Source organism: Caretta caretta, chromosome 24 (genome assembly GCF_965140235.1).
Source record: "Caretta caretta isolate rCarCar2 chromosome 24, rCarCar1.hap1, whole genome shotgun sequence".
Classification (NCBI taxonomy): Eukaryota; Metazoa; Chordata; order Testudines; family Cheloniidae; genus Caretta; species Caretta caretta.
In genome coordinates, this window is record NC_134229.1 from 7,511,589 (window position 1) to 7,538,230 (window position 26,642).

Sequence of the window (26,642 nt, forward strand, 5' to 3'; positions counted from 1 at the left end):
ACTGTTCTGCCTCTGCTAAAGAAATGCATTGTAGAAATGTCATTATGCAGCTCTTTTAATGTGCCTCCTGAATTTAGTTCACGTTTGCAGTAGCAGTAATTTTGCTAAAATGGGTTTAGTGGAGTTATGGTTATATGAAAAATCATGCTCAGAACAATAGTCTGAAAGAAGTTTACAACTGTGGAATTTAAAAAAACACAACATTCTGTTTGCATGTTAACAGAGTGCCGTTATATATGACCATATATATGATACCTTGTGGGAAAAGCATCAACAATGTGAGGAAAGGTTTCTTGAGACTGCTGTCGTGGTAGTTCAGTGGCTTTTAATGGGGTATATGCCACTTCCCTCTGGAAAATGTTTGTTTTTCCTGCAGGAGAGGGTAGCACCTGTGCTACTGCTCTGATGAACGGTCCTTCCCTCAGTGGTGCTGGTAGGAGCATAGTGAAATTAGGGCAGACCTAGTTGGAACTGTATTGCTTGGCCGGACTGTAGGGAAAGAGCTTTATATAGATACAGCAAAGGCACAGTCATTTTGCCTTTCATCAACTTTTCATAAGTAGCAGAAGATTTACACCTGTTCTGTCTCAACACCATGCTTTTCCCATGGCCCAAGAGGAGCAGCAGGATCGAGGCCTGTGTATCACTGCAGTTCTGTTGCTGGGAAAGTGCTTCGTGCACAAGCAGCAATGCGTATATATTCTTTGGGGAAGAGGGAGGAAAGTGAGGAGGTAGTAAATGGACTAGGCACACAGAAGGAAAGCAGCAGAGGACTGGCCTGCTTGGGTCTTATCAGCTTGCTCTTTGTGAGGAGGAGCAGGGAAGCAGTACACTTTACTTCTTTGATAAGGCTGAGCTTGTCTTTGCTAGGTTTCAGAGTAGCAGCTGTGTTAGTCTGTATCCACAAAAAGAAAAGGAGTACTGTACTTGTGGCACCTTAGAGAATAACAAATTTATTTGAGCATAAGCTTTCTTGAGCTACAGCTCACTTCATTGTAACTACCCTGAGTTGAATGAAGGTGCAGTATAAATAGTTTCCAGAGGGTGCCATATCCATCCCTCCACAACCAGAGAAGTGCTTTGTTGTGTGACTTTTGCAAAGGGAGTGAATGGGAAAGGAAGGTGGGGAGATTCTGGAAGCCTCTGGAAAAGAAAGAGGTTGAAAAAGTGAGTGGGGTTAGGGCGGTAGATGATGGTAAATGTGGATCTCACGCAATAACTCTGGCATTAAATATGTGGTACGTTCTCACATTCTGTGGTGATGGGCTGCAGTATAAAGCTCAAAATTAGATTAGGTTATACTTCTCTGTACTAATAATTGGTACTGTAGTGTGTCAGCTTGAATCAATTCAAAAATTCCATTTTAAAATCCCATATCTGTTAAAGCCCTCTTCGAATATATACTGAAAACTGAAAAAACCCTTTAATATTTTTGACTTTTCACTGCTTTCTGTTGTTGGTTATAAGGATCTTTTCTTCAAGGGAGAACCTGCTATACAAGGGAAAGCAAGTAAACTGATTATACACGAAGCACTCTTAAGCACAAAGTGAGCAAATTGAAAAATGAGGAAAAACTAAATTTTGTTAACTATTAACTAATTGTAGGTGGTGTTTGTAGCTATTTTGGGTGCAAAACTTTCAGATAAACAAGCTTTCCAAATCGACAATGCTCCTATTTAGTAACTGCTTCCCACATGCCAGTGTAATCCAATTACTCTTCAGGTTAAAATCTGTCAATTATTTGTTACTTTCTTTGGTAATATTGTTGTTCCAGTCACTGCACTCAGTGTGGCTATAGGCTAGCTGCCCAGCCAAAGAGACCCTATATGAGTGATTATTTTTTAGATATAGCAGGCTTCTTAATTAATGAAATTTCTGTAAAATATTTTTCATAACAGGGCAGCCAAAAACACTGCAAACTACAGTGCTTCTTCAAAAACTGTAAAGGCTGCATACTATGCAGATTTTCTGGGCCAAACTGGCCTTTTCTCCATCTAAGATCACCATATAGTATTTATTTTGACCTTTTACCACCCTTTGATATCAGTAGTCTTTTGGTCATATGGTCCCATGATCTGAGTAAAAATTACAAAAGTTAGAAGAAGTCAGTGACCCTTCGCTGTTTATTTAGGTTCCGTATATAGCCAACTTTAGACTAGAGACTTTGTACTTGTAGGGAGAATGCTTTCACTTAGTTGCACCTTTCATGCAAGGATTTTGAACCAGTTCCCAAAATGAAGTTTCACAGCATACCTGAGCTAAATTAGTATTGTACCTAATTTTCAGATGAGGAAATGGAGGCAGTGAAGTGATTCCCAAAATCACACAGCAAATCTTTGTCAGAGCGATGCATAGAATTTGGGTATCCTGACTCCCAGTCCCCTGTTTTAACTCCTAGTCCTGTCTTGTTACCGTTGCACCATTAATAGAAATACTGCTGAAAAAAATCATCACACATTTATAGCAGTTCATCAGAAATGCTAATGGTACTCTTTGCTTTGCAGTAAAACTGAATTTTTTTTATTTTGTCTTTAGCTGCTTTTCCTCATCGATTGAATCTATTTTACCTGGCCAATGATGTCATACAGAACTGTAAAAGAAAAAACGCAATTGTATTTCGGGATACATTTGCAGAAGTGCTTCCTGAAGCAGCTGCATTAGTTAAGTAAGTGATATGTTTTGTTTGTTTGTGGATTAATAGCTGAAAAATGTGAATTTACTTGTGATTGCCCTAACAGATCAAGCTATATAGAAGTGTTAGAAATATTTCAAAGGTGTTTTCTTATTTACTCAATAAATTGTCCCAATTTTTAAGATTATTAATGCACACATCGGTGCATTCACATTTGCAAAAAACAGAATCTCTTGCATTAGAACATTGTTTTTATTGATTAAAAAAATCATCTGCTGGAGGGGACATAAACACAGCTATGCCAATTGAGGATCTTGATGTGGGATGGGAATAGAAGGGAGTGTATATTTGGCTTTATGGAAGTTCTTAAACTGAAACTTTTTTTAATGATATGAAGTGTCTGACTGGAAACATGGTGAAGTGAAACATGAAGAAATTATCTGTAAAGCACCTAATATTCTGTATGCACTGTGTAAATAAGGTATAATTTGAGGGCTTTGATTTGTCTGTCAAGGTTACTTTTTTATGCTCCCTTCTCTGTTTCAAAGACCGTGCTTTCGAAAAAAAACTAAAAATGTTGTGAAGGAAGACTGAGAGGATTTGTTTTGCTAAAGTCATTAATTACAACACTTTCTCTTATTTTGCCTTCTGTCTCCTTGATTTCTGTGCTTTCATCCTGCTCTTCACCTAATTTTCACATTTTTTATCTTAACTTATATATGCTGCTGTACTTAGTGTTCTTAAGGGTTTAAAAGTCTTTCATAGAAATGTAGGCCTGGAAGGGTCCTCAAGAGGTCAGTCTAGTCTATCCCCTCATGTTGAAACAGGATCATGGATACCTAGACCATCAGTGACAGATGTTTGCTTAATCTGTTCTGAAAAACCTTCAGCGCGGGCAATTCCAAAACTAGAACCCTGCAAGTCTGTGGTTATCCACTTTATATCCATGGACCATTTTTGCAGATTGGATGCGGATACAAATTTTGTATCCGTGCAGGGCTCTATCCATAACCTCCCTATTCCAGTATTTAACTATCCTTACAGTTGGAAAGATTTTTTCTAAATCTTCCTTGCTGGAGATGAAGTGCATTGCTGCTTGTCTTACCATCAGTGGACATGGGGAACAATTGATCACTATCCTCTTCATAACAGCTCTTAACATATTTGACAATTATTATCATGTGGTGTGTGTCTCCCCCCGTCTCCTGCCTCCGGTCTTCTTTCCTCAAGACTAAAGGCTTGGCTACGCTTGTGAGTTACAGCGCAATAAAGGAGCCCCAGGAACACTAGCTCACTCCCTGTCCACACTGGCAAGGCACGTAGAGCGCTCTGACTCCACGGCTACAGCGCTGCTGATACTCTACCTCGGCGAGTGGAATAACGTTTGCTGCGCCCTCCGCTGGAGTGCTGCGGCGCCAGTGTGGACAAGGTGTTACATTACTGCACTCTGATCAGCCTCCGGAAACGTCCCATAATCCCCTTAAGTCAAATGGCCACTCTTCTCATTGTTTTGAACTCGCTGTAGGAATGCAGATACGCCGTTTGAAAGCTCCGTTTCTGACAGCCGGCTGCTTATCTGCTCCGAGACAAAGCAACCATTTAGTGTGGAATGCTGTGTGAGAGAAAGAGAGAGGCGGCAGGGAGTTGTTTTAACTTTTATTGGAGAGTTTCCATCTTGCTTTTAACTGCATCTTTTCATTAGTGTTTTATTTAATGATACTCTATCTCTGTGAAGAAGCAAAGAAATGCTGTCCTCATTTTTACACATGTGGAAAGAAGTAAAGTGAGCTTAAGTGACTTGAATGCCAAGATCATACCAGATGTCTGTTGTAGAGGCAAGAATAGAAATTGACCTCTGTGCCATAACCACAAGACTATCTTTTCTCCAAAGTGCCTTTCAGTTATGTTACAAACTCAAATGCTACGGTTTAAAAAACATGACAGAGCTTTTGAGGATATATTTGTGGTGCATTCACTTTGGGGAATGTGTTTTTTAAATCCACTTTTTTAATATTATAGCAGAGCAATAGCTTTCTACTTAGACGGACTATCCTAAATGTTCTAAAAGCCATATGCTGACTTGAATTGTCTTTAAATTTGTTCTGCCTCAGGAGTGTGTTTGTTAGTGTTAGTGGTAATTTTGAGGTAATTCAAGCAAGGGGTTTCCAAGATACCACCCCCCAAAATAGCATTTTACAAAATCATCTCGTTCAAACATTTTTTTTGTGTGTGCGTGCACACCTTTGGTGCACACTATGGCTCTAATCTCCTCCAAACTGATCTCAGTTGCTCAGGATTTATATCAGCTTGTGCATGGCTCCCACTATCCCTTAGAAATATTGAAACAGTTATTCAGGGTTAAGTTAGATACCCCAGGTCAGCACATGCCTAAAAGAGTGAAATGAGTATGTTTAGCAAGATTAGGGGACTGTTGAAGAAAAAGGGTTTCCAGGTAGTCTGTTGTAAAAGTAACTGGGTGACATGCTATGGTCACTGAACCTGAGCTGTACCCATACCATGAGTATGAATTCTACCCTGGGCAGTTTTCAGAGTGTGTCTTACACACATTCTTTGCTCTCTGTCTGCATTCTGCAGGGGCAGCTTTTTGCACATTTTGTCTTGAGACCAAAGATTCTGGTTTGAGTGATCTTTTAAAGTGCCCTGATATCTCATTTGGCAAGGAAATTAGCATTAAATAGAGGGAAGATAGACTCTAGAAAGCATTGAGGATGTGATCTTGTTTCCTGAACAATGGGACTGCATGAGATCAAAGGAAAGCTAGTTGCTGCGTCATTTGGTCAAGGGGTTCCTGAAACACAGCCCCTCCAGCATGGGCTACTAGGGAATATGGAAGGGGGGGGTCAGATTAATGTTGCGGGGGGGTTAGAGCAGTGCAAGGGGTGTGGGGATTGTGTGTGCAAGGAGAGGATGGGGGGAACTAGGGGATGAAGATGGGACATTTGGAGCTGTGGCAAGGGGAGGAGGATAAATGGGAGTGGGGGGGCTGAGAGAGGGGCAACATGGGGGTGTGTCACTGCAGAAGTCAGGGGACTGTCAGCCCCACATTTTCCCCATCCCGTTTGAAGCTACCCTGCCCCCCAGGCTGGTTTGAATCTTGGTGGGAGATTCAAAGCCCTATCTCTCTGTGGCAGGGGGCTGGAGAGGGATGTGCCTCAAACAGAAGTGGGGGATGGGGCAGCAGGGACCCCCAGCCCTCGGGAGGGTAGGCCCTCCCATTTGCGTGAGTAAGGATCTCAGGAAGGTCCTGCTTCCTGGGGAGGTCTGAGCCTATCTCCCTGCCCCAAGGTAAGCTGGGATCTGGGGAGGGGGGTCCTTGCCTCCCTGTGTGTGGATCTGGGATTGGGGGACCCTGCCTTATGTGAGAGTCAATTTATCCAGAGCCCTGCCTCTCTTGGCAAGCTCTTAAGCGCTCTTCCTGCCCCCTGTGTGAGAGCCTGGATACTACATGTACAAGGGAGAGGGGATAAGAACATCCACTGAGATGAATGGGATAATTCTCACTTCTCTGAGCTATTGTTTCAAGCTGTATTCTCACCTCCATGGGGTGTTCCCAGTCATCTGAGGACAACTCACTGAGATGAATGGGCCACTTCCAATGTCTCTGTTGCTTCTGTGCTGCAGACGGATGTGCCGAGCCTGTGCTTGATACCCTTGTCCCAGATTTGGCATGAGGACTCTGCATCTTCGTTTTCCTGCCCCTAGATTATACTCTTACTCCTCACAGCCACACCACCTTCTGCAACTCCTCCATGCTTACACAGGGGCATGGAGTGACAAGGAAGATGGTGGAGCTGGTGCTGGGGAGCTGAAAGTTGTGTGTTTGAGGGAGAGGGTTCAGAGCAGCAGGGTGTGGGGGTCATCAGAGCTTGTAGTTGTGATGATGGGAATGTTGGAGCAGTGGTGGGGGGAGTCAGAACAATTTGGAAGGAATATGGAAGATCAGAACAATGAGGGATTGTGTGTGTGTGCGGGGGGGAGTTGTGTGTGTTGGAATAGTACTTGAAAGAATGTGTGAAAAAGAAGGAATCAGAGCTGTGCTAGGGAGGTTTCATCTTTGTCCCTCACAAATTCCCACATCCAGATCTCTTTCTGTCTTCCCCCCGCTTCAAAAAGTGTCCCCACATACTACATGCTAGCCACTACACTGTTCCTGCATCTCCTCTCCTTGGCCTGTGGGTCCCCTGCTAACACCTGCCTCTCTGTGAGGAGAAGGGCTGAGCAGGGAGAACCAGGCAGTGCTGGATAGACAGAGACGGGAGACAATGCAGGGGCAATAAAGGGACTGACAGGCAGCCAGTGCATTCTGTCAATGGAGTAATAGTTACCAAGGAGCCAGAGGCAGTGGATGGGGAGAGGTGGGCTGTTGTACATGGGGAGGGGGTCGGGAACAGAGATATTATTAAAAAACAAAACCCAAGGAAATATAAAAGGTGCCTCATGTCCTTCCCGAATGTGGAAATTGGCTAAATTTAAACCTCTGAAAATCAGGAAGTATAAAGTTAAGGTATTCTCCGTCCCCTATAATGCAGCCTAATTTAGGGTATGTCTACAGTACAGATGCTGCACTGGTGCAGCAGCGCCGTAGTGGAGACACTTGCTACAGAAGGGGTTTTTCCATGATTCTAGTTAATCCACCCCCCAAGAGGTGGTAGCTAGATCAATGGAAGAATTCTTCTGTAAATCTAGCAGTGTCTATACCAGAGCTTAAGTCATCTTAATTATGTGTCTTGGGTGTGTGTGATTTTTTTCACACCCCTGAACAATGTAGCTAGGTCGACCTAAGTTATAGGTGTAGACCAAACCTTAACTCAAGCCATCTCTGAGCAGTGTCCCAGAATCCCAGTAACAGGAGTACTAACATTCTGCACTCACAGATGCTACCTAATGCTTTGGAGACAGAGCAAATGAGCACTGTATGACAGTATTACAGCTTCTCTTTGCTAAGACAAATCTTGAGTTAGGTCAGGCATAGCAAACAGGAGGCCCTGCATCGGGCCTGCACTTAAACGCTGAACCTATTCCACTTCAGACTTACTAAATGTTACTACCCCTTCACCCTTGCCTTAAGGATTCCTTCTGAGACATCTCCTTCGTTTGTCCGTCATTTAGCCACGCAGACCACTGTCATGTCTGCCACCAGACTGGTGACAATCCCATGGCAAGAAGACACTCTTGTGCAGTGCTAAAGACACAGCCTACAAAATTATGTGCAGAAATGAGGCATACTTATTCTCTCAAGGTAACATGCAACTCTCCATGTTGCAGCCACAGCTCTGCCAAACTGCTTCAGCTAACCCCCACTGTTCAGTACAGCTACACCTAATAAAGTGGGTGCAGCTGGAGTGCGTGCATATAAATGCTGGAATTCAAATCTGTGGAAAACAAATAATTGCATGTTCTCTTAGTCCTTCCTCATACTGCGGGTTTTTTTGTATATTCATAGATAAAAAAAGTCCAAAAGGAACCATTATGTGATCTAATCTGACCTCCTGCATAACACAGGCTGGAGAATTTCATCTAGTTACTCCTGTATTGAGCCTAATGGCTTGTAATAGATTAAAGCATCTTCCAGTAAGCTATCCAGTCTTGATCTGAAGACATCAAGAGATCGAGAATCCATCACTTCCATTGGTAATTGGATAACCTTTTTATCACTTAATGAAGCATTCCCAGTGGTTATTGCCTGCTCTCTGGGGCAGTTAAGATTGTGTTGCAGGATTAGTATGTACCTTAACTTTATATTTTCTGGATTTTAGAGGGTTAAGTTTACCAACTTTCCACATTTTGGAAGGATATGAGGCACCAGTGGGTTACTTTAATTCTGTATAAACAATGTTTTTTTGGGCATGTAATTTTAATATTTATGGTTCTTTCTTATGATGAAAATGTACGTATTTACCAGCCCAGGCACAAACTTTACTCTCCCACCTATACCATGATAATAATTAGTTATATTTTAATCATCTGTCAAAAACGTTATTCACTCCAGGCAATTGAATGAGTAAAACTTTCAACAGACAGATGTACCTGTCTTCGTGGCAGTATAGAATTGTCAGAAATGATGTTTCCTTCCAATAGGACACAAGTTTTATAGACGCAGAGCTTCACTGGGACACGGTGGGTGAGGTGATATCTTTTACTGCACCAGGTTCTATTGGTGGGAGAGACAAGCTTTCGAGTTACACTGAGCTCTTCAGGTCTGGGAAAGGTACTCCCAGTGTCACAGGAAAACACACGGTGGAGCAGATTGTTTAACATAAAAGTTAGCACATTGTAAGGGACAATTCAAAGTAGAGGCCTGTTAAAACCCCATAGGCCCATTAACACGCACAGTCAGGATGAAAAAAGATTGTTACAGAGTAATGAATTTAAGCTCCCAGGCTCATCTTTTGAAGTGTGCAGGTTTCCTTTGTGGATGAGGATGATCAGATATAGAGTAGTTGCTTTGTGAAAAGTGATAGTGTTTTTGTCTTTTATCGTCTTCCTGTGTGAGTTCATTCGAGAGCGTAATGAATGTCTGGTCACACCCACATAGTTGTTATTGGGGCATGTGTAGGATCCATGGATCTTGAAAGGTGTCCTGTAGGTGGTTCTGATCATTGTAGCAGTGGCATAGTTTATTAATGTCCCTTTCATTTATGCTGTTCCTACAACTCTGTTGGCTCTGAATGTTAGTTTCCTATGATCAGAAATAGTAAACTAATTTCATATTTCAATAATGCAGTGTTTAACTTCAAAAAGTCAAATTTTACAGCTTTAACGTATGTTGTATAGCAGAAGAGGAATGAAAGAGAAATGAAAATGCAATAAAATAGATGCTGTCTAACTTCTGCATCATAAAATGTCTGTATTAAACACTTCTAGTAATATAGGTAGTATTTATTGATAGCATAACATAAATTTAAAATTGGCACTTCACCAGATGGTGCCAGCTTAACCCTATTTATCCTTCAAATTATCTTGTACTCAGTTAAGTGTAGCACCTTTTTGACCTGCTTGTAACAGACATGTCAGTTGCAGAATTTACACATAACAAAGTAGTTCTTAAAGAGGGTGGTTATAAAAATAGTAGCACCATAAGCTATGTTGTGTGTCTTCCGGGTAGAGTGGAAACTATCAGATGGCTAATGGTTAAACGCAGCGTGAGTTTGGGGACAGATCATAGTTAGGCTACTCATTCTCTTATAGTTGAATGTAGCTGGCCACAAGGGGAAGTTGAAACTAACAAAAATATTCATATACATCAACATTAAGGAAAATATTGAACTTGCAGGAACACTTAATTACATAAGAAAATGAGGGAGAACACATATGGATATTAATAAAAGATGGGGGGGAACCCATAAAACCATCTATAAAGGCAGTATCTAAATTAGGGAAATGAATTCACTCTTCACTACTTCCATCCTCTCCCAGTGCTGTATGTCAGGGTAACTTGGTTTGTCTGCTCCTTAATTTACCTATCTTGGGGTATGTCTATACTGCAGTAAAAGACCTGCAGCTGACCTGAGTCAGCTGACTCAAACTTGTGGGACTCAGGTTGCTGCTCAAAAAATTGCAGTGTAGATTCTTGGGCTGGAGCCTGGGCTCTCAGACCCCATAATGGGGGAGAGCCTCAGTCCAGGATACAGCCTGAGCCTGAACGTCTACACTGCTGTGTCCCGTGGGCTTGAGTCAGTTGATGTGTGCTCTAAGACTTCATGCTGTGTCTTTTTTACTGCAATGTAGATGTACCCTTGGGGATGTCTACACAGCAAAGGAAAACTTGTGGCTGGCCTATGCCAGCTGATTTGAGCTGTAGGGCTGTTTTACTGGTGTGTAGAGTTCTGGCTCAGGCTGGAGCCGTAGCCTGAGTTTGCTGGCACAGGCCAGCCACAGGTTTTTCTTTGCTGTGTTGACATACTCTTGCAGACCTTTCCTCCAACTCTTGTATTTGTAAGAATGCAATTTTTTGCCTTTCTAGGTTTGATGAATCATAGAATCATAGAATATCAGGGTTGGAAGGGACCCCAGAAGGTCATCCAGTCCAACCCCCTGCTCGAAGCAGGACCAACTCCCAGTTAAATCATCCCAGCCAGGGCTTTGTCAAGCCTGACCTTAAAAACCTCTAAGGAAGGAGATTCTACCACCTCCCTAGGTAACGCATTCCAGTGTTTCACCACCCTCCTAGTGAAAAAGTTTTTCCTAATAGCCAATCTAAACCTCCCCCACTGCAACTTGAGACCATTACTCCTCGTTCTGTCATCTGCTACCATTGAGAACAGTCTAGAGCCATCCTCTTTGGAACCCCCTTTCAGGTAGTTGAAAGCAGCTATCAAATCCCCCCTCATTCTTCTCTTCTGCAGGCTAAACAATCCCAGCTCCCTCAGCCTCTCCTCATAAGTCATGTGTTCCAGACCCCTAATCATTTTTGTTGCCCTTCGCTGGACTCTCTCCAATTTATCCACATCCTTCTTGTAGTGTGGGGCCCAAAACTGGACACAGTACTCCAGATGAGGCCTCACCAATGTCGAATAGAGGGGAACGATCACGTCCCTCGATCTGCTCGCTATGCCCCTACTTATACATCCCAAAATGCCATTGGCCTTCTTGGCAACAAGGGCACACTGCTGACTCATATCCAGCTTCTCGTCCACTGTCACCCCTAGGTCCTTTTCCGCAGAACTGCTGCCTAGCCATTCGGTCCCTAGTCTGTAGCTGTGCATTGGGTTCTTCCGTCCTAAGTGCAGGACCCTGCACTTATCCTTACTGAACCTCATCAGATTTCTTTTGGCCCAATCCTCCAATTTGTCCAGGTCCTTCTGTATCCTGTCCCTCCCCTCCAGCGTATCTACCACTCCTCCCAGTTTAGTATCATCCGCAAATTTGCTGAGAGTGCAATCCACACCATCCTCCAGATCATTTATGAAGATATTGAACAAAACCGGCCCCAGGACCGACCCTTGGGGCACTCCACTTGATACCGGCTGCCAACTAGACATGGAGCTTCTTTCCTTGGCTTTCTTCTTGTTGCCAACATACCTGAAGAAACCCTTCTTCTTACTCTTAACATCTCTGGCTAGCTGCAGCTCCAGGTGCGATTTGGCCATCCTGATATCATTCCTACATGCCCAAGCAATATTTTTATACTCTTCCCTGGTCATATGTCCAACCTTCCACTTCTTGTAAGCTTCTTTTTTATGTTTAAGATCCGCTAGGATTTCACCATTAAGCCAAGCTGGTCGCCTGCCATATTTACTATTCTTTCGACTCATTGGGATGGTTTGTTCCTGAGTGATGAGATTCAACATATCGCTCTACAAAGATTTCTTTAGACTTCAAAGACCCCCAGCATAATCCCATCATAACCTCTTAAACTGTAAACCGGCACTATCTTTCTCAAACTGAGTCTGTTTCCAACCAGCTTCTCCCTGTCAGTTTAATACCCATCAAAAGATACTGAAAATGCATCATCTCATTTCCTGAGAAACTACCCACTATCACTAAGCCCTGGTCTACACTATGAGTTTAGGTTGAATTTAGGAGCATTAGGTAGATTTAACCCTGCACCCGTCCACACAACCAAGCCTGTTTTGTCAACTTAAAGGGCTCTTAAAATCAATTTCTGTACTCCTCCCTGGTGAGGGGTTTAGCACTAAAATCGACCTTGCTGGGTCGAATTTGTGGTAGCGTGGGCACAATTCGACGGTATTGGCGTCCGGGAGCTATCCCAGAGTGCTCCATTGTGACTGCTCTGGACAGCACTCTCAACTCAGATGCACTGGCCAGGTAGACAGGAAAAGCCACGGGAACGTTTGAATTTCATTTCCTGTTTGACCAGCGTGGCAAGCTGATCAGCACACGGTGACCATGGAGTCACAGAATCTCAAAAGAGCTCCAGCATGGACCAAATGGGAGGTACTGGATCTGATCGCTGTATGGGGAGAAGAATCCGTGCAGGCAGAACTCCGTTCCAAAAGATGAAATGCCAATCTGTTTGCCAAAATCTCCAAGGGCATGATGGACAGAGGCTACAACAGGAACACACAGCAGTGCCGCGTGAAAGTTAAGGAGCTGAGGCAAGCCAACCAAAAAACAAAGGATGCAAACGGTCACTCTGGGTCAAAGCCCCATATATGCCGCTTCTGTGAAGAGCTGCATGCAATTCTAGGGGGGCCCCCTACCACTACTCCACCACTGTCCGTGGACACCTGCAAGTGGGGAGTCTCACGCAACAGGGATGAGGATTTTGTGGATGAGGAGGAGGAGCATAGCGCACAGCAGGCAAGCGGAGAATCCCTTCTCCCTGGCAGCCAGGAACTGTTCATCATCCTGGAGCCAATACCCTCCCAGGGCGGGCTGCCGGACCATGAAGCCGGAGAAGGCACCTCTGGTGAGTGTACCTTTGTAAATATAATACAGGGCTTAAAAGTAAGCATGTTTCATGATTAATTTGCCCTGAAGACTTGGGGTTTATTTGCGGCCAGCATAGCTACTGGAAAAGTCTGTTAACGTGTCTGGGGATGGAGCGGAAACCCTCCAGGGATATCTCCATGAAGCTCTCTTGGAGGTACTCTAAAAGCCTTTGCCATGCAGTGTGGGGAGGCCCATTCATGCTGAGCTGTTTGCGTTTCGTTGAGAGGGATCTTCCCTGATACTAGCCATGCGGATGGGATATGGGGGGGTGAAGCACATGTGCTATGTAATGTGAATCACTTGATTTAGAGTGAAATAGTCTTCCCTTTCTTCTCTAAAATGTATCTTTTTAAATACTACTTTCCCTTTTTTCCTCCTGCAGCTGCAAATGTTTCTACGCTCCCCCTATCATCTCTGTCCCAGTGGCTAGCACAGATTAGAAGGTGAAAAAAATGCACTCGTGATGACATGTTCTCAGAGCTCATGCAGTCATCCTGCACTGAAAGAGCACAGCAAAATGCGTGGAGGCAAACAATGGTAGAGTCCAGGAAAGCGTTAAATGAACATGATGAGAGGAGGGAGGAGCATGCTGAGAGGAGGCAGGATGCAATGCTGAGCCTAATGGGGGAGCAAACTGACATGCTCAGGTGTCTGGTGGAGCTGCAGGAAAGGCAGCAGGAGCATAGACTGCCGCTGCAGCCCCTGTATAACTGCCTGCCCTCCTCCCCAAGTTCCATATCCTCCTCACCCAGATGCCCAAGAACGCGGAGGGAGAGGCTACAGGCACCCAGCCACTCCACCTCAGAGGATTGCCCAAGCAACAGAAGGCTGGCATTCAGTAAATTTTGAACTGTAGTGTGGCCTTGTCCTTCCCTCCACCCTTCATCCACCACCCCACCCAGTGCTTCCCTCCTCACCCACTCCTCCCAGGCTACCTTGGAAGTTTCCCCCCTATTTGTGTGATAAATTAATAAAGAATGCGTGATTTTGAAACAATAATGACTTTATTGCCTCTGAAAGCAGTGATTGAAGGGGGGAGGTCGGTTGGCTTACAGGGAAGTAGAGTCAACCAAGGGGGCGGGTTTTCATCAAGGAGAAACAAACAGAACTGTCACACCATAGCCTGGCCAGTCATGAAACTGATTTTCAAAGCTTCTCTGATGCTCAGGGCGCCCAGCTGTGCTCTTCTAATTGTCCTGGTGTCTGGCTGTGCGTAATCGGCCGCCAGGCGATTTGCCTCCACCTCCCACCCTGCCATAAACATCTCCCCCTTACTCTCTCAGATATTGTGGAGCACACAGCAAGCAGCAATAGCAATGAGAATATTGGTTTTGCAGAGGTCTAACCTAGTCGGTAAACTGCACCAGCATGCTTTTAAACATCCAAATGCACATTCTACCACCATTCTGCACTTGCTCGGCCTATAGCTGAACTGTTCCTTACTACTGTCCAGGGTGCCTGTGTATGGCTTCATGAGCCATGGCATTAAGGGGTAGGCTGGATCCCCAAGGATAATTGTAGGCATTTCAACATCTCCAACGGTAATTTTCTGGTCTGGGAAGTAAGTTCCTTCCTGCAGCTGTTCAAACAGACCAGAGTTCCTGACGATGCGAGCGTCATGCACCCTTCCCGGCTATCCCACATTGATGTCGGTGAAACGTCCCTTGTGATCCATCAGTGCTTGCAGTGCCATTGAAAAGTACCCCTTGCCACTCGCTTCTCAACTGTGAGGGCTGCTCTCATCTTGGTATTCTTACCCTTCAGGGCAGGGGAAAGCAAGTCACAAAGTTCCATAAAAGTGCCCTTACGCATGCAGAAGTTTCGCAGCCACCGGGAATCATCCCAGACCCGCAACACTATGCGGTCCCACCAGTCTGTGCTTGTTTCCTGGACCCAGAATCTGCATTCCATGGCAGGAAGCTTCCCCATTACCACCATGATGTCCAAATTGCCAGGACCTGTGCTTCGAGAGAAGTCTGTGTCCATGTCCTCATCGCTATCGTCATCTCACTGTCATCGCCTCCTCGTCTGCTTTTGCAGGTTCTGCACGTACTGCAGGATAATGCGCAAGGTGTTTACAATGTTCACAACAGCAGTGGTGAGCTGAGCGGGCTCCATGCTTGCCGTGGTATGTCGTCTGCAGGAGAGCAGAGTTGCAGCGGAAGCGGTGGATGACGACGGTTAGCAGTCTTACTGCACCGTCTGCTGACAGCAGTATGGCATCTTCACGGAAAAAAGGCACAAAACGATTGTCTGTCATTGTTTTCATGGAGGGAGAGGTGACTGATGACATGTACCTAAAACCACTCGTGACAATGTTTTTGCCCCATCAGCTCAGCCCAGAATTCTAATGGGCAGTGGAGACTGCAGGAACTGTGGGATAGCTACCCACAGTGCAATGCTGCGAAAGTCTACGCTAGCCACGGTACTGTGGACGCACTCCTCCGACTTAATGCTCTTAGTGGGACACACACAATCGACTGTATAAAATTGCTTCCTAAAAATCGACTTCTATAAATTCGACCTAATTTCGTAGTGTAGACAATACCCTGAGTTACAATGTCCAAGGGCGGTAGGTTTCAGAATAGCAGCCGTGTTAGTCTGTATTCGCAAAAAGAAAAGGAGTACTTGTGACACCTTAGAGACTAACCAGTTTATATGAGCATAAGCTTTCGTGAGCTACAGCTCACTTCATCAGATGCGGTAGGTTAACTTTTACTCCTGTTCAGTTAGATATACCAGTTATCAGTTGAACAGACTGTGTCCCATGCTACTCCTTTCGCCAGAGTTTTGCCTGACAGAGTATCTTAAAATATGAGGTGGGTTGACTTCTGTAATGAGTGTAGGATTTAACTGACTTACAATGAGCTTTGAGAGATGCTGTGGTGCGAAGTGCCTCTAAGGTTCCTTTGATATTAGTTTGTATTTCCAATTAGGCAGTTTATTATTCTCATCTCTCAAATTCTCTAGGGTAATTGCTTTTACGTAGGTGCTGAGCAGGCCCTAGGTTCGTATGCTACCACTTGAGGTTTCTTACTGTTTTGTCATTGAAGCCTGTGTACATGATCTTTAATTAAGGCTACTTTGAAAGGAATAGTACTCCCTGTAGTGGCTAATGACTGATGACTAGGTGCTACTACTTGTTTTTCTTTTCCCCATGTTGTTTATGGAACTCTTTGTTTATCCCTGCATTTTTGTATTGATTCAAGGAACTGTGGCGGGTGGGGAGGGATTTTTATTTCTGGGTGTGTTGTTTCAAGTTTGTCTGTATATAGCCCTAGAGAGTGCTGTCTAGTCCCAGCCCACACCACAACTTCAGGATGGATCTTGAGAAGCCATTAACATTTAAAGTTAATTCCTATTTTTCTCTCTGGTGTAGAGAATTTGCAGAAAATAAATCTCAGTATTGTTTGTGAGAGCAATTTATTCCTTTCACATGGCTTCAAGCTCCCAATTCTTGTCCCTCCTGTCCTCACAGAGGAGGGCCCAGACCTCCTAAACTTCTTATGGCCTTGACAAATCTGTGACTTTATTTTTGTTAAATGTTAACATTGGATTCTTGGCCAGGTTAAGCCAGATCACATTGAGTCAACTGATAGTTCTTGATAACAATGTGGAATCTGTCACAATGTCATTGTTGAAGAAGCAGAGTCAATATATTAAGCCATCTCTCATAAGTTTTGTCTGAAGCGTTCTCGCTGCTAAAAACTGAATTCTCTAGAAAGCTGAACATAATTTAAAGAAATCATTGTTCATGAATCTGAGAAAAAAGTGAAGTTCTTCTTTTTGTCTTTCAGAACCTGATTAAAATGCCTCCTGTATATTTTCAGTCAGGTATTCAATAAAATTAAGATAATCGCAGGTGCTTTTCTTCAAAGTGCAAATTCTGTCAGCATTGACCACCTTCCTGCTATCTCAGTTTGGTCACTGAGAGGGCAACTTTTAAGTTTAAGGCTTAAAAAAAATTACTCAGTACTTTAGCCAAAAGACTTCGCCTACTAGCCTTAGAGAAAAATACCTAGGCCTCCAAGCCATCTCTACTGTTATTGAAGGGAACATAACAGCTATGTGCTGTGTTTGTGTGCTGTATTTAATTGTAACATATTAGTTTATGTAGTACATTTCTAAAAATGTAATTTACTCTACCTGTTTTTGCGTTCCCTTCGTTCCCTTCCGAGCTTCACTCTACTCTTTCCATCTTATAATACATACTGGTGTAGCCTTTCTTCAGTTATTTAAAGGGTCTGTGTTCTGTCTTTCTCCACCACCCCTTTATATCTTTGCCGAAGTAGTTATTCTTTAACTCCCTCCCTATATTTTTTCTGTCCCTTTTCTCCCCCAGGGTGTTCAAAATACTACTACTAAAATTTATCCCATTGATCTCAACCATCCATGCCCGTCTCCTAGAAAAATTTACCAAATACAATAGCCAGATGGTTAAACTGAAGGGCCCCAGCATCCCAGGTGGAAAACCAAGCCAATCCCCTCTCCCTCCAAAGAGGAGACTGCTTAGATTATTTCTGTGACCTCTGACTAATAAGGTATCTGAAATTTGACGCCTCCCCCTCCGAGCTCTCTTGCTGCTGGAAAAGAGAAGATGCATTTCTTCTTCGTGGTCTTCTCCCGCTTCCCCCCAGAACTCCTCTAGCTTTTGCAAGTGTGTTGGTGTGAATCTTTGTTAATCTGTCCCTGACCAGCCTCTGTATTTTAGTTCCTTCTCCCTAGTTAACAGGTCCAGTGCCTACATATATTTACGCAGCTTCTCTAAACTCCCACAAGCAGCAGCAGAAAGAAATTTAGCCAATACTTGACAATTTCACTGTGGCCCACAGAGTTTTGGAAAGCCTCTGTGAAACAGTTAATGTCAGTCTGCTTGCAATTTGGGGAGGCCTTGGAGGTGTCTGTCTGCTGATTTAGGTTAATATTTTGTTCACATTTGGAAAGTTGTCTTTTCAACTGTAAGGGCCACAAAACTTAAAGAGAGAGTGCTGTTCTGCAGAAGTTGGTGGTACTCAGCTGGGAAAGATTTCCACTCACTGTGAGGGAGTAGATTTTTCAAGATCTGGATTAAGTATCCACTTCAGCCCTTGGATACTTAAATGGGGCTTTTATTGAAGTAACAGGTGCCCCTGGCATGCTTTTGACAGAATTTGAACCTGAATCTTAAAAGATGGCCTTTACATTTATGAGAAATGGGAAGGTGTCAGTTTTAAGAAACACTAAAAGCTCCCTAAAATCTTGTAATTGTCTATTTCACATTGTCTTTTATTTTTGTTTGTTTCAATTTGCATAGTAGGGTTTTCTTACAATGTGTATTACAAAATACATTGAATCAAAAAGTAATTTTACATTTGACTCTATTTTTGCCCAGACTGATCTGATCGTGCTACATGTACAAGAGATACCATGAGACAACTTAAATAGTGAGAATTGTGTGAATTTAACTCAGGTGTGGTATCTGTATACTTTGAGAGTAGTTATTTGTGGGTAGGTAGGTTACTTCACTTTCCAATCAATTTACCCTTTAATCAAGTTACCAAGATAAGACAATTGGCTTGAGAAAGAATTGATCTTGTGAGATTGTGGATAAAATGTCTACGCACCTACATCAGTGTTCCTGATGGTGGAACTGCAAAATCTCCAAAACTGACTGGTTCTTAGGGGCACAGAAAGGAGGATATGTGATCTGAGACTAAAGTTCTCTAGAGCAGTGCTTCTCAAGCTATCTGATGTGGGGGACCGGCAATTGTTTTTTCCAATGTGCCCACAGACTGGCAGCTGATGGCTCGCGGACCAGCACCGGTCCGCGGACCACCACTTTGAGTAGCACTGCTCTAGAGAATAATGGTACCAGACCGTGCCTACATGGAGGGAACTGACTGGTATAACTATTCCAGAATTACTATTCTGACGTAATTTAACTATTCTGGAATAAGTCCCACGTGGACACTATTTTTGGATTAAAAGTGATTTTGTTCTGGAATTTTTACTCTATTTTGTGAGCAGAGTAATTCATTATTCTATAAAAGTCACTTTTATTCCAGAATAGTGTGTCCTCATGGGGAACTATTCCATAATAGCTATATCAGGCAGTTTTCCCATGTGGACAATACCTTATCGTGTTCAGGATAGAATTGCTAGTTTTCTGTGTGCTAACCTCTCTAACCCAAGTTCAGCACATGCATAATTTTAAGCATAAGAATAGCTCCTTTGACTTAAATGGGACTACTCTTGTGTAAAGTTACCTGTGTGCTTAGGTATCTTGTTGAATTGGGGCTTACCTACAGACAGACTGACATATCTCAAAGATCTTTTAGAAATTCGCTTTTCTTTAGCACTAGGATTACACTTCTAGCATATAGTTTTCCATTGCAGAATAATGGAAATTTATAGTGTTAAAACACACTAATATTGTATGCCCTTCTTTTCAGGGATCCATCAGTTTCTAAATCTATAGAAAGAATCTTTAAAATCTGGGAAGACAGAAATGTATACCCTGAAGAAACCATTGTGGCACTAAAAGAAGCTTTAAGTAAGTCTTTATCTTTTGCCTTTCTTAACATAAAAGCTAATTTAGTATGTACTTGTAGTAGTTAAATAGTTTGAAGTCAATAAAATAAAACATTCATTAATCACTGTTTAAATGCATTCATTGCTCTTTCTGCATTTGCAGGAATTAATAAAAAGGAAAGCTAGTAGGTTAATATGAATGAGCTTTGTGATAATTATTTGATGGACAATCCTTCCATTTAAATAAAGCCAATACTAAATCCTTTAATTTTTAGCTATAGTGTAAATTGCAGTTGTACTAGTTGATAGAAAATGTATATTATGTTTAAGGTGACTCTTCATCCTAAAGGAGTTCTGAGCATCATGCCTACACAGAAGCTAGTTGTTAACTGTATGGAATTTGTGTCCTTGGCTCTACACCTTTACCTTGAGGTTTTGGGACATTCCGACTTTACATCTAAAACTTCAGTTGATACTAAAATTCCATCTGGGAATAATAATAGTAAAAATAATCTCTTCCATTTTCTCTCTGTAGATTATAGTAATAAGGTTGAATGTTATCAGTAAAACATCTACCATATTTGAAAAAAAATATGGAAACACTAACTAGAGTACGGAATAGTTAAAAAGTCCTCAGACACTCATGTAAATATATTTTTAAAAAATCCCGAGATTCCAAATATTAACTGAAAGCAACATGCACATTAAAACTAAATAATGGAAAATCTGTCCTTTCTGAGTGTGAAGGAGATGAGTGCATGATTTTGTTTTCCCTGATTACGTTATTGACAGTGAAAACTGCTTTTCTGTTGCTGGTTTAGATGTGGCTTTATGTGATTGTGGGTCAGTAATTGTTACTTGAGAAATACAAAACACTGTACTTGCTTCTTGGTGAATGAAAAGACTTTCAGTTGAACATTACAAATCTATAAAAGTGAAATCTATGTATTCTGTTAATGATTTGGAATCTCATACAGCTTTCGTAATTTAAAAAAAAATTCAGCTCACTTCTAAAGTCGATTTAATAAATATTGCTTATTACACTGTTTCGCAAGAAACTTTTCAGTTGGATGCATGTTTTTTTAATATAGACATCGGGTAAGTAATTGCTCATTTAAACTACCAAACAACATACCTTACTATTTCTCCTGAAATGTGTTGTGTTTTCCTATTTGCTTTTTTTGGGCCAGACATAAATAAGTCATTGTCTAAAAGTTTAAAGAGAAAATTGTGTCAATCTCTGTGATTGCTGAATCCTCTGTTCTTTTAAAGGTGAACAGAAACTTGCTTTAAAAATAGAATGTCTGTCATAGAAGTTGCTGTATTCCTGAGTAAACTTAGTTTGTCTTGGGCATTCAACAGCTCATCTAGGGAAGTTGGTTTGTGGATTTTAAAACAAATTTCTGTTAATCTTTTACCATGCAACCATATGACACCAAAACCAGAGACCTTTAAAGGAATCCCATAATGCCAGACTGCAAAAAATGAAATGTTTTCCAGGTACCACTTTCAAAACACAGAAGCAGCTGAAAGAAAATCTGAACAAACAACCGAATAAGCCGTGGAAGAAATCTCAAAGTAAGGAAACAATGTGAACTACCTGAACTAATATTAAAAATGCCTTCTTGAGGAACAGAAGAAAGACTAGTGCAAAACTGGCAAAGTACCTGGCCTAAAGTATGAGCAAGCCTGTGTCTTCCAGACTTGTGAAGTTCCTTACTGACATGTGTAAAACACCAAGGAGTTGCTGCTAAAAAATCACTTTTTAAGGAATGAAATGTGAATAAAATTTTAAAAGAGCAAAAGTTATGAACAGTAGAGAAAAGATCTGGTGGAACTTCTTGGAAACTGGCTTTAGAATATTCAGAGATGAAGAGAAGACAGACATGATAACCATGTACATTGGCAACAGTGAAACATGGTGGACATTCCCTTCAAGTTCAGGAATACATCTTCAACAGCAAACTAGATTATAGGATAAATGGAATACTTACAGTGAGGCAGTGCAGTTAATGAATCATCGTTCAAAACTATCAGGAGTACAGCTTGCTAGCTGGAACCACATTTCTAATATATCAGTCTCTAACCTTGCAATAACTGTAATATGGAAAATCCTTGAGTTGGCAAGAAAGCAAGATGATGGAACATTAGATGTAAAACTTGACACATGCCACTCTGTGTGAATGCTAAGACTATTGGGACTAGGAGGACAATAAAAGAGGGCAGGAGGGTTGGAATCTTGGATTACCAGAAAGAATTCGGCCACAAAATATGTATAGAAAATCATTTTCTAGAACAAAAGTGGACAAGGGAGTTAGCATTTCTTATTTGATCATCTTATTGTACATTTCTTTGCTATTTTTTAGTAACAAATGGATTTAGAGCTCATGAAATGTGATTCCATATTTTTTCTCCTCAGATTCTCAATCGCAAAGTGAGATATTAGAACATAATTGTAAGGGCAGGGAAATCTTTAGGAGGGAGATTGTTTAGTTCAAGTAAAGGAGTAAGTGATCTGTCATCCCAAGGAAATACTAAACTCAGAGGGTCAGTTTTCTATGTCTAGAGTTCAGGAACTCTTCAGAGAATTATAAACTAGCACTCAAGATTAGTGAATGAACCATTACAAGAACATTTATGTACAATAGAACTGGAAAAGGCTTTCACAGTAACTGTTTATGTACTGCATATATAATACAGGAACTCCACAGTCTAACTTGTTGGCTTCTGAATCATAACTCTGTGCTTTCTAACGTGTCTGAAAGGCAGATAGAACACTGAGTGACATCTGTGTGGAGGGGGAAATATAATGAAATGGCATCCTGTGTATGTTTTGCATAGAAGTGTGTTTAAAAGGTTTTTGAAAGAGAACAGTCTCTTCTGAATTTTGATTGCAGGCAGTATTGAGTGTTTGTTCTACTTAATCCTTGTAATTGATATCTTAATTTCTTTACACGTTTGTGTACCAACAGCATCCACAAATCCAAAAGTTGCTCTAAAGTCGAAGATTGTTGCTGAATTCAGAGTAAGTTTAACCAGTGAAAACATCTTTTGCATTAACCTCTGTCCTTGGACTGTAGTTACATGACTAGTTTGTTTATAGCCAAGAGTCACTGGGGCTTGTGTTGAAGCTGTGGCCCTCAGTGTTGATTTGTTCATTATTGTATAGTGCCCACAATGCCCTGAGGCTGCAAACTCTGCAGAGCTGCAGCCTGTTCTGTAAAGCATCGTGTATGCTGGTGCTATTTAAAAACGGCATGGAAATAGAGCTAGGGATTGGAGGTAGTTAGTAAAGGCAGTTAATTCTTTCACACCATTTAGAGTTATCTGCTGCAAGAAAGCAGTTTGCCTTCTTGCGAAGAGTGAACTGCTGTCACTTTTGTAGCCAATGTGTTTGATTATATGATTGCCTATTGTTTTAATGTATGTTTAAATATAGGAACACTTACTAGGGCCTTGTCTATACACTTAAGTATTTACTGGTAGATTTATACTTGCAGCCCCTGTAGTGGAGATGCAGCTTATACTGCAAACGTTATTTTGCTGCTATAGCTTAGAACAGTTCCATGAATGGAATTAGCTACACTGGCAAATGGATTTTTTGCCAGTATAACTGGATTTGCACTAAGGCTTTTGTTTGTACAGCTCTGTCAGTTGACGGTGTAATTTTTTTCCCCACACTCCTAACTGACATACCTCTGCCGGCAAATCTTTCTCCTGTTTACGAGACATAGAGTTCTGATCACCCCCATGTTCATTTCATTTCCATTTGTTATGAATTTAAACCGTATGTTTCTCTGAGTTAGTTTATTCCAGAATAGTAAAAAACCATCTGCTTTGATACAGAGACAGCTTTTCAATGGAATATTTATTTCTGTTACTTAAAAACAGGTCCATAATGTTATCGTTGCAAAGTTAGGGCTTCTCTTCTGCAGAATGTGATGAGGATGCTGTTCTTGTTTTTCAGCCACAATCGCTTGTTGATGAATTGTTGTTATATAAGCGTTCAGAAGACCAGATAGAACTGAAAGAGAAGCAGCTTTCCACCATGAGGGTGGATGTATGCAGCACTGAAACACTTAAATGCTTAAAAGGTACAAGTTGTATATTCTGGCAGTCATATTATCAAAGGAAACAAAAACGTATCCGTAGTTTTAGTAATTCATGGGCTCTTTTACATCACAGGTTAGATTTCTGCTTATTCTCTAATGAATTTCAGATTGTAGAATGCTAAGTGATGTCAAAGCACAATTAACCCATTTTCAGAGGTATCAGCTCCTTTTATTTAAAAAATGCAGTACTGCGGTATTCTACTTTAGTGATCCAGTACATTACAGCAGTATTGATACTGCAAATTTTTTAGCTGTCACTTTAGTATTTCATAAGTCACAGGACAGAAATGTGTCTGTTTTCAGTCATGAGCACATCAACTGCGTCCTAATGTACATAGTCTCCCAATATCCTGTTTTCATGTGTAGTAGATCTTGTAATCCTTCTACAGTTGTTTTTAATTAAAAATGTAGTTCGTCCAATGCATGTATTGAATGTTTTTATTTTTCAAATAACTTAAAAATGCACATCGTGCCCTTAACAGTCTGAAGTACAGAACTTCAGAGCACTTGTCCTCAAGATGTAGTAACAACTTAAACTGTGAGATTGAACCTGGGAGCTTGAGCACCAAAAGCACATCTCTACTGCTTGAGCTAAAGGAGTAACTGAAGATACCCAAAGTAGGCTGCCATCCTTTGTAGTCTGGCTAGGAGAAGGGGATGGAACACTTCATCAGTTTAGTACATAACCTGCATGGAGATAAGAGCTATGGGCCAGATTTACAAAGGTATTTATTTAAATGTCCAAAGTTGCAGATAAGCACCTAGTGAGATTTTCAAAAATGCCCATCTGCAGCTTTAGACACCTAATACCTTTGTAAATCTGTCCCTATATGTACAACAGCTGCTAGCAAGTACAAAGTACAAACTGTAGATGGCCAGGATTTGTTTGTTACAGGGTTTTCCTCAGTACAGAGTATGTGTTTCAGAATGCATGGATTTCTTAATGTGTTCAGTAGTCCATAACTTAACATTACAGATTTAATAATTAGCTGCTTAGTTCTTGAATAAAGCTACAATAATTTAAGATTTAGGAAGCTGTGTAAACTTGATTGGAAATAACGTTACAAGGGAGTAAACAAATTTAGTTTCATTGCCCAAATGAATAGGAAATTTCATTGTAAAATTGAATTGCTTTAAAAGTAGCTGGTATCCAGTTACTGCAGCCTATCAAAATTGTCATAAAAATGTAGCAGCCCATAAACATAGTTCTACCAATGTAATGGTGAAAGAAAACTGAATAATGTTTTCTTGCCCCTCTAAACAGATCAAAACTACTGACCCCAGATGATTGGAAGAGTAGAATTTCAAAAGGCTAACTCTAGTGGCCCCACATGCATGTAGAATGTGGTTTTGTTTTGTTTTTTTTTTTAAATCCACGTTAGATGTTATTACTAATCATTGGCTTGAAAACCAAAGAATACAGACTGCTAGTTGCCTTGCCTTTACATGACTTCATTACCAATTATTACACTAGTTGTCTGCTAAAAACTATGAGGTGCACGTACCAACTTACTGAATATTAATTATTCTGTGTGAGTGTGTGTGAGTGAGTGAGAGAAGAGCTCTGTGTATTCCAGGGGAGGTAATGTGCATAATGTAATTTGTCATTAATATTATCTCTTTCAGACAAAACAGGAGGAAAAAAGTTCTCCAAAGAATTTGAAGAAGCGAGTTCAAAGTTAGAAGAATTTGTAAATGGTTTAGACAAGCAGGTGAAAAATGGCCCCTCACTAATTGAAGTGCTTGAGAATGCTGGTATCTTTTATGAAGCACAATATAAGGAAGTCAAGGTGGTAGCAAATGTAAGTGCAAAGTTTTCCCCAATAGCAAATATCTTATTGGTACAGCATTACTAATAAGAGGACATAATGCAGAATTCAAACTGATAATTGAGGTTTATCTGCATTTGTTAAACTCTTTACTAGAAAAATGAGTGATAAAATCTCAGTGTACTAATGAATGAAGTAGAAATTGTGTGAGATTATAACACAGATCGTTTAAAAGGAGAGCAGAGATGATGGAGGTCAACTAATGAGATAATTAGATGCTGTTAAGATTGATAGGAGCTCATAATTTGACCTGCCATTTTTCTCATATGTTTTGCAAATTCTCTGCATGTGAAAAAAGAAAAGATTCATTTGTTATGCTGAGTGTAAAGTTAACTTCGAGAAGCTGAACACCTTTGTTGGTAATCTAGATCTGAGAGTGACCTTTGGGTACTGAAGGTTTTCCTCATTTCTTGAAGCATTGTATCAAATGTGATAGTTTATGGATTTGAAAAGATTCTTCCAACAAAAGCATTAACTAAATGGAAAAAGTAGTCACGTGAATAACCCTTCTGAGGTTTTTGCTCTACAAGCCATACTGAAAAGCGAAATACTTAATGCAGGGGCAGAGATGATTGGGGAGTTGAATATGCTGCTATTAATACTATAGAAATGGTTCAAAGGTGTGTTATTTTTCCTTCTTTACAAAGGACATTAAGCTAAATATCATTTTTTTTGTGTGTTAGGCTTATAAAACATTTGCCAATAGAGTGAGCAATCTAAAGAAAAAATTAGATCAATTGAAAGCAACTCTTCCTGATCCAGAAGAGTCTCCTGTCCCTTCTCCAAGTATGGATGCTCCATCTCCAACTGGTTCTGAGTCCCCTTTCCAGGGAATGGGGGAAGAGGATGACATCCAGTCTCCAGCAGTGGAAAGCGAGAAGTCTGTATCTCCGGAACCTGTGGCAGATAATCGGGATGTGGAGGACATGGAACTGTCTGATGTGGAAGATGATGCCTCTAAAATTATTGGTATGTTCTGTGGAAGTAGCAGTAAAATGGGCTAATAGTTTTATACTATCCACAAAACTTTTTAGGCAAAACAGTTTTTCCAGACCTCATTTAGAATCAAGAGGATGTTGAGAAACTTTCCTTGTTCTGGGAATACTGCAGCTCTGGTACTATGCCAGTCCTCCAGCAAAAACC

General features: G+C 41.3%; 1 protein-coding gene across 1 annotated transcript in view; it reads left to right on the top strand.

Annotated features, from left to right (window-relative positions):
• Nucleotides 1–26,642, top strand: part of RPRD2 (regulation of nuclear pre-mRNA domain containing 2) — a 51,362-nt gene that overhangs the window by 16,098 nt on the left and 8,622 nt on the right. The window contains exons 2-8 of the mRNA XM_048828702.2: nt 2,536–2,665; nt 19,480–19,580; nt 21,059–21,136; nt 22,531–22,583; nt 23,526–23,652; nt 25,297–25,472; nt 26,183–26,468. Of these exons, the coding sequence (XP_048684659.1) occupies nt 2,536–2,665; nt 19,480–19,580; nt 21,059–21,136; nt 22,531–22,583; nt 23,526–23,652; nt 25,297–25,472; nt 26,183–26,468 (951 nt within the window). The remainder of the gene's footprint in view (nt 1–2,535; nt 2,666–19,479; nt 19,581–21,058; nt 21,137–22,530; nt 22,584–23,525; nt 23,653–25,296; nt 25,473–26,182; nt 26,469–26,642) is intronic.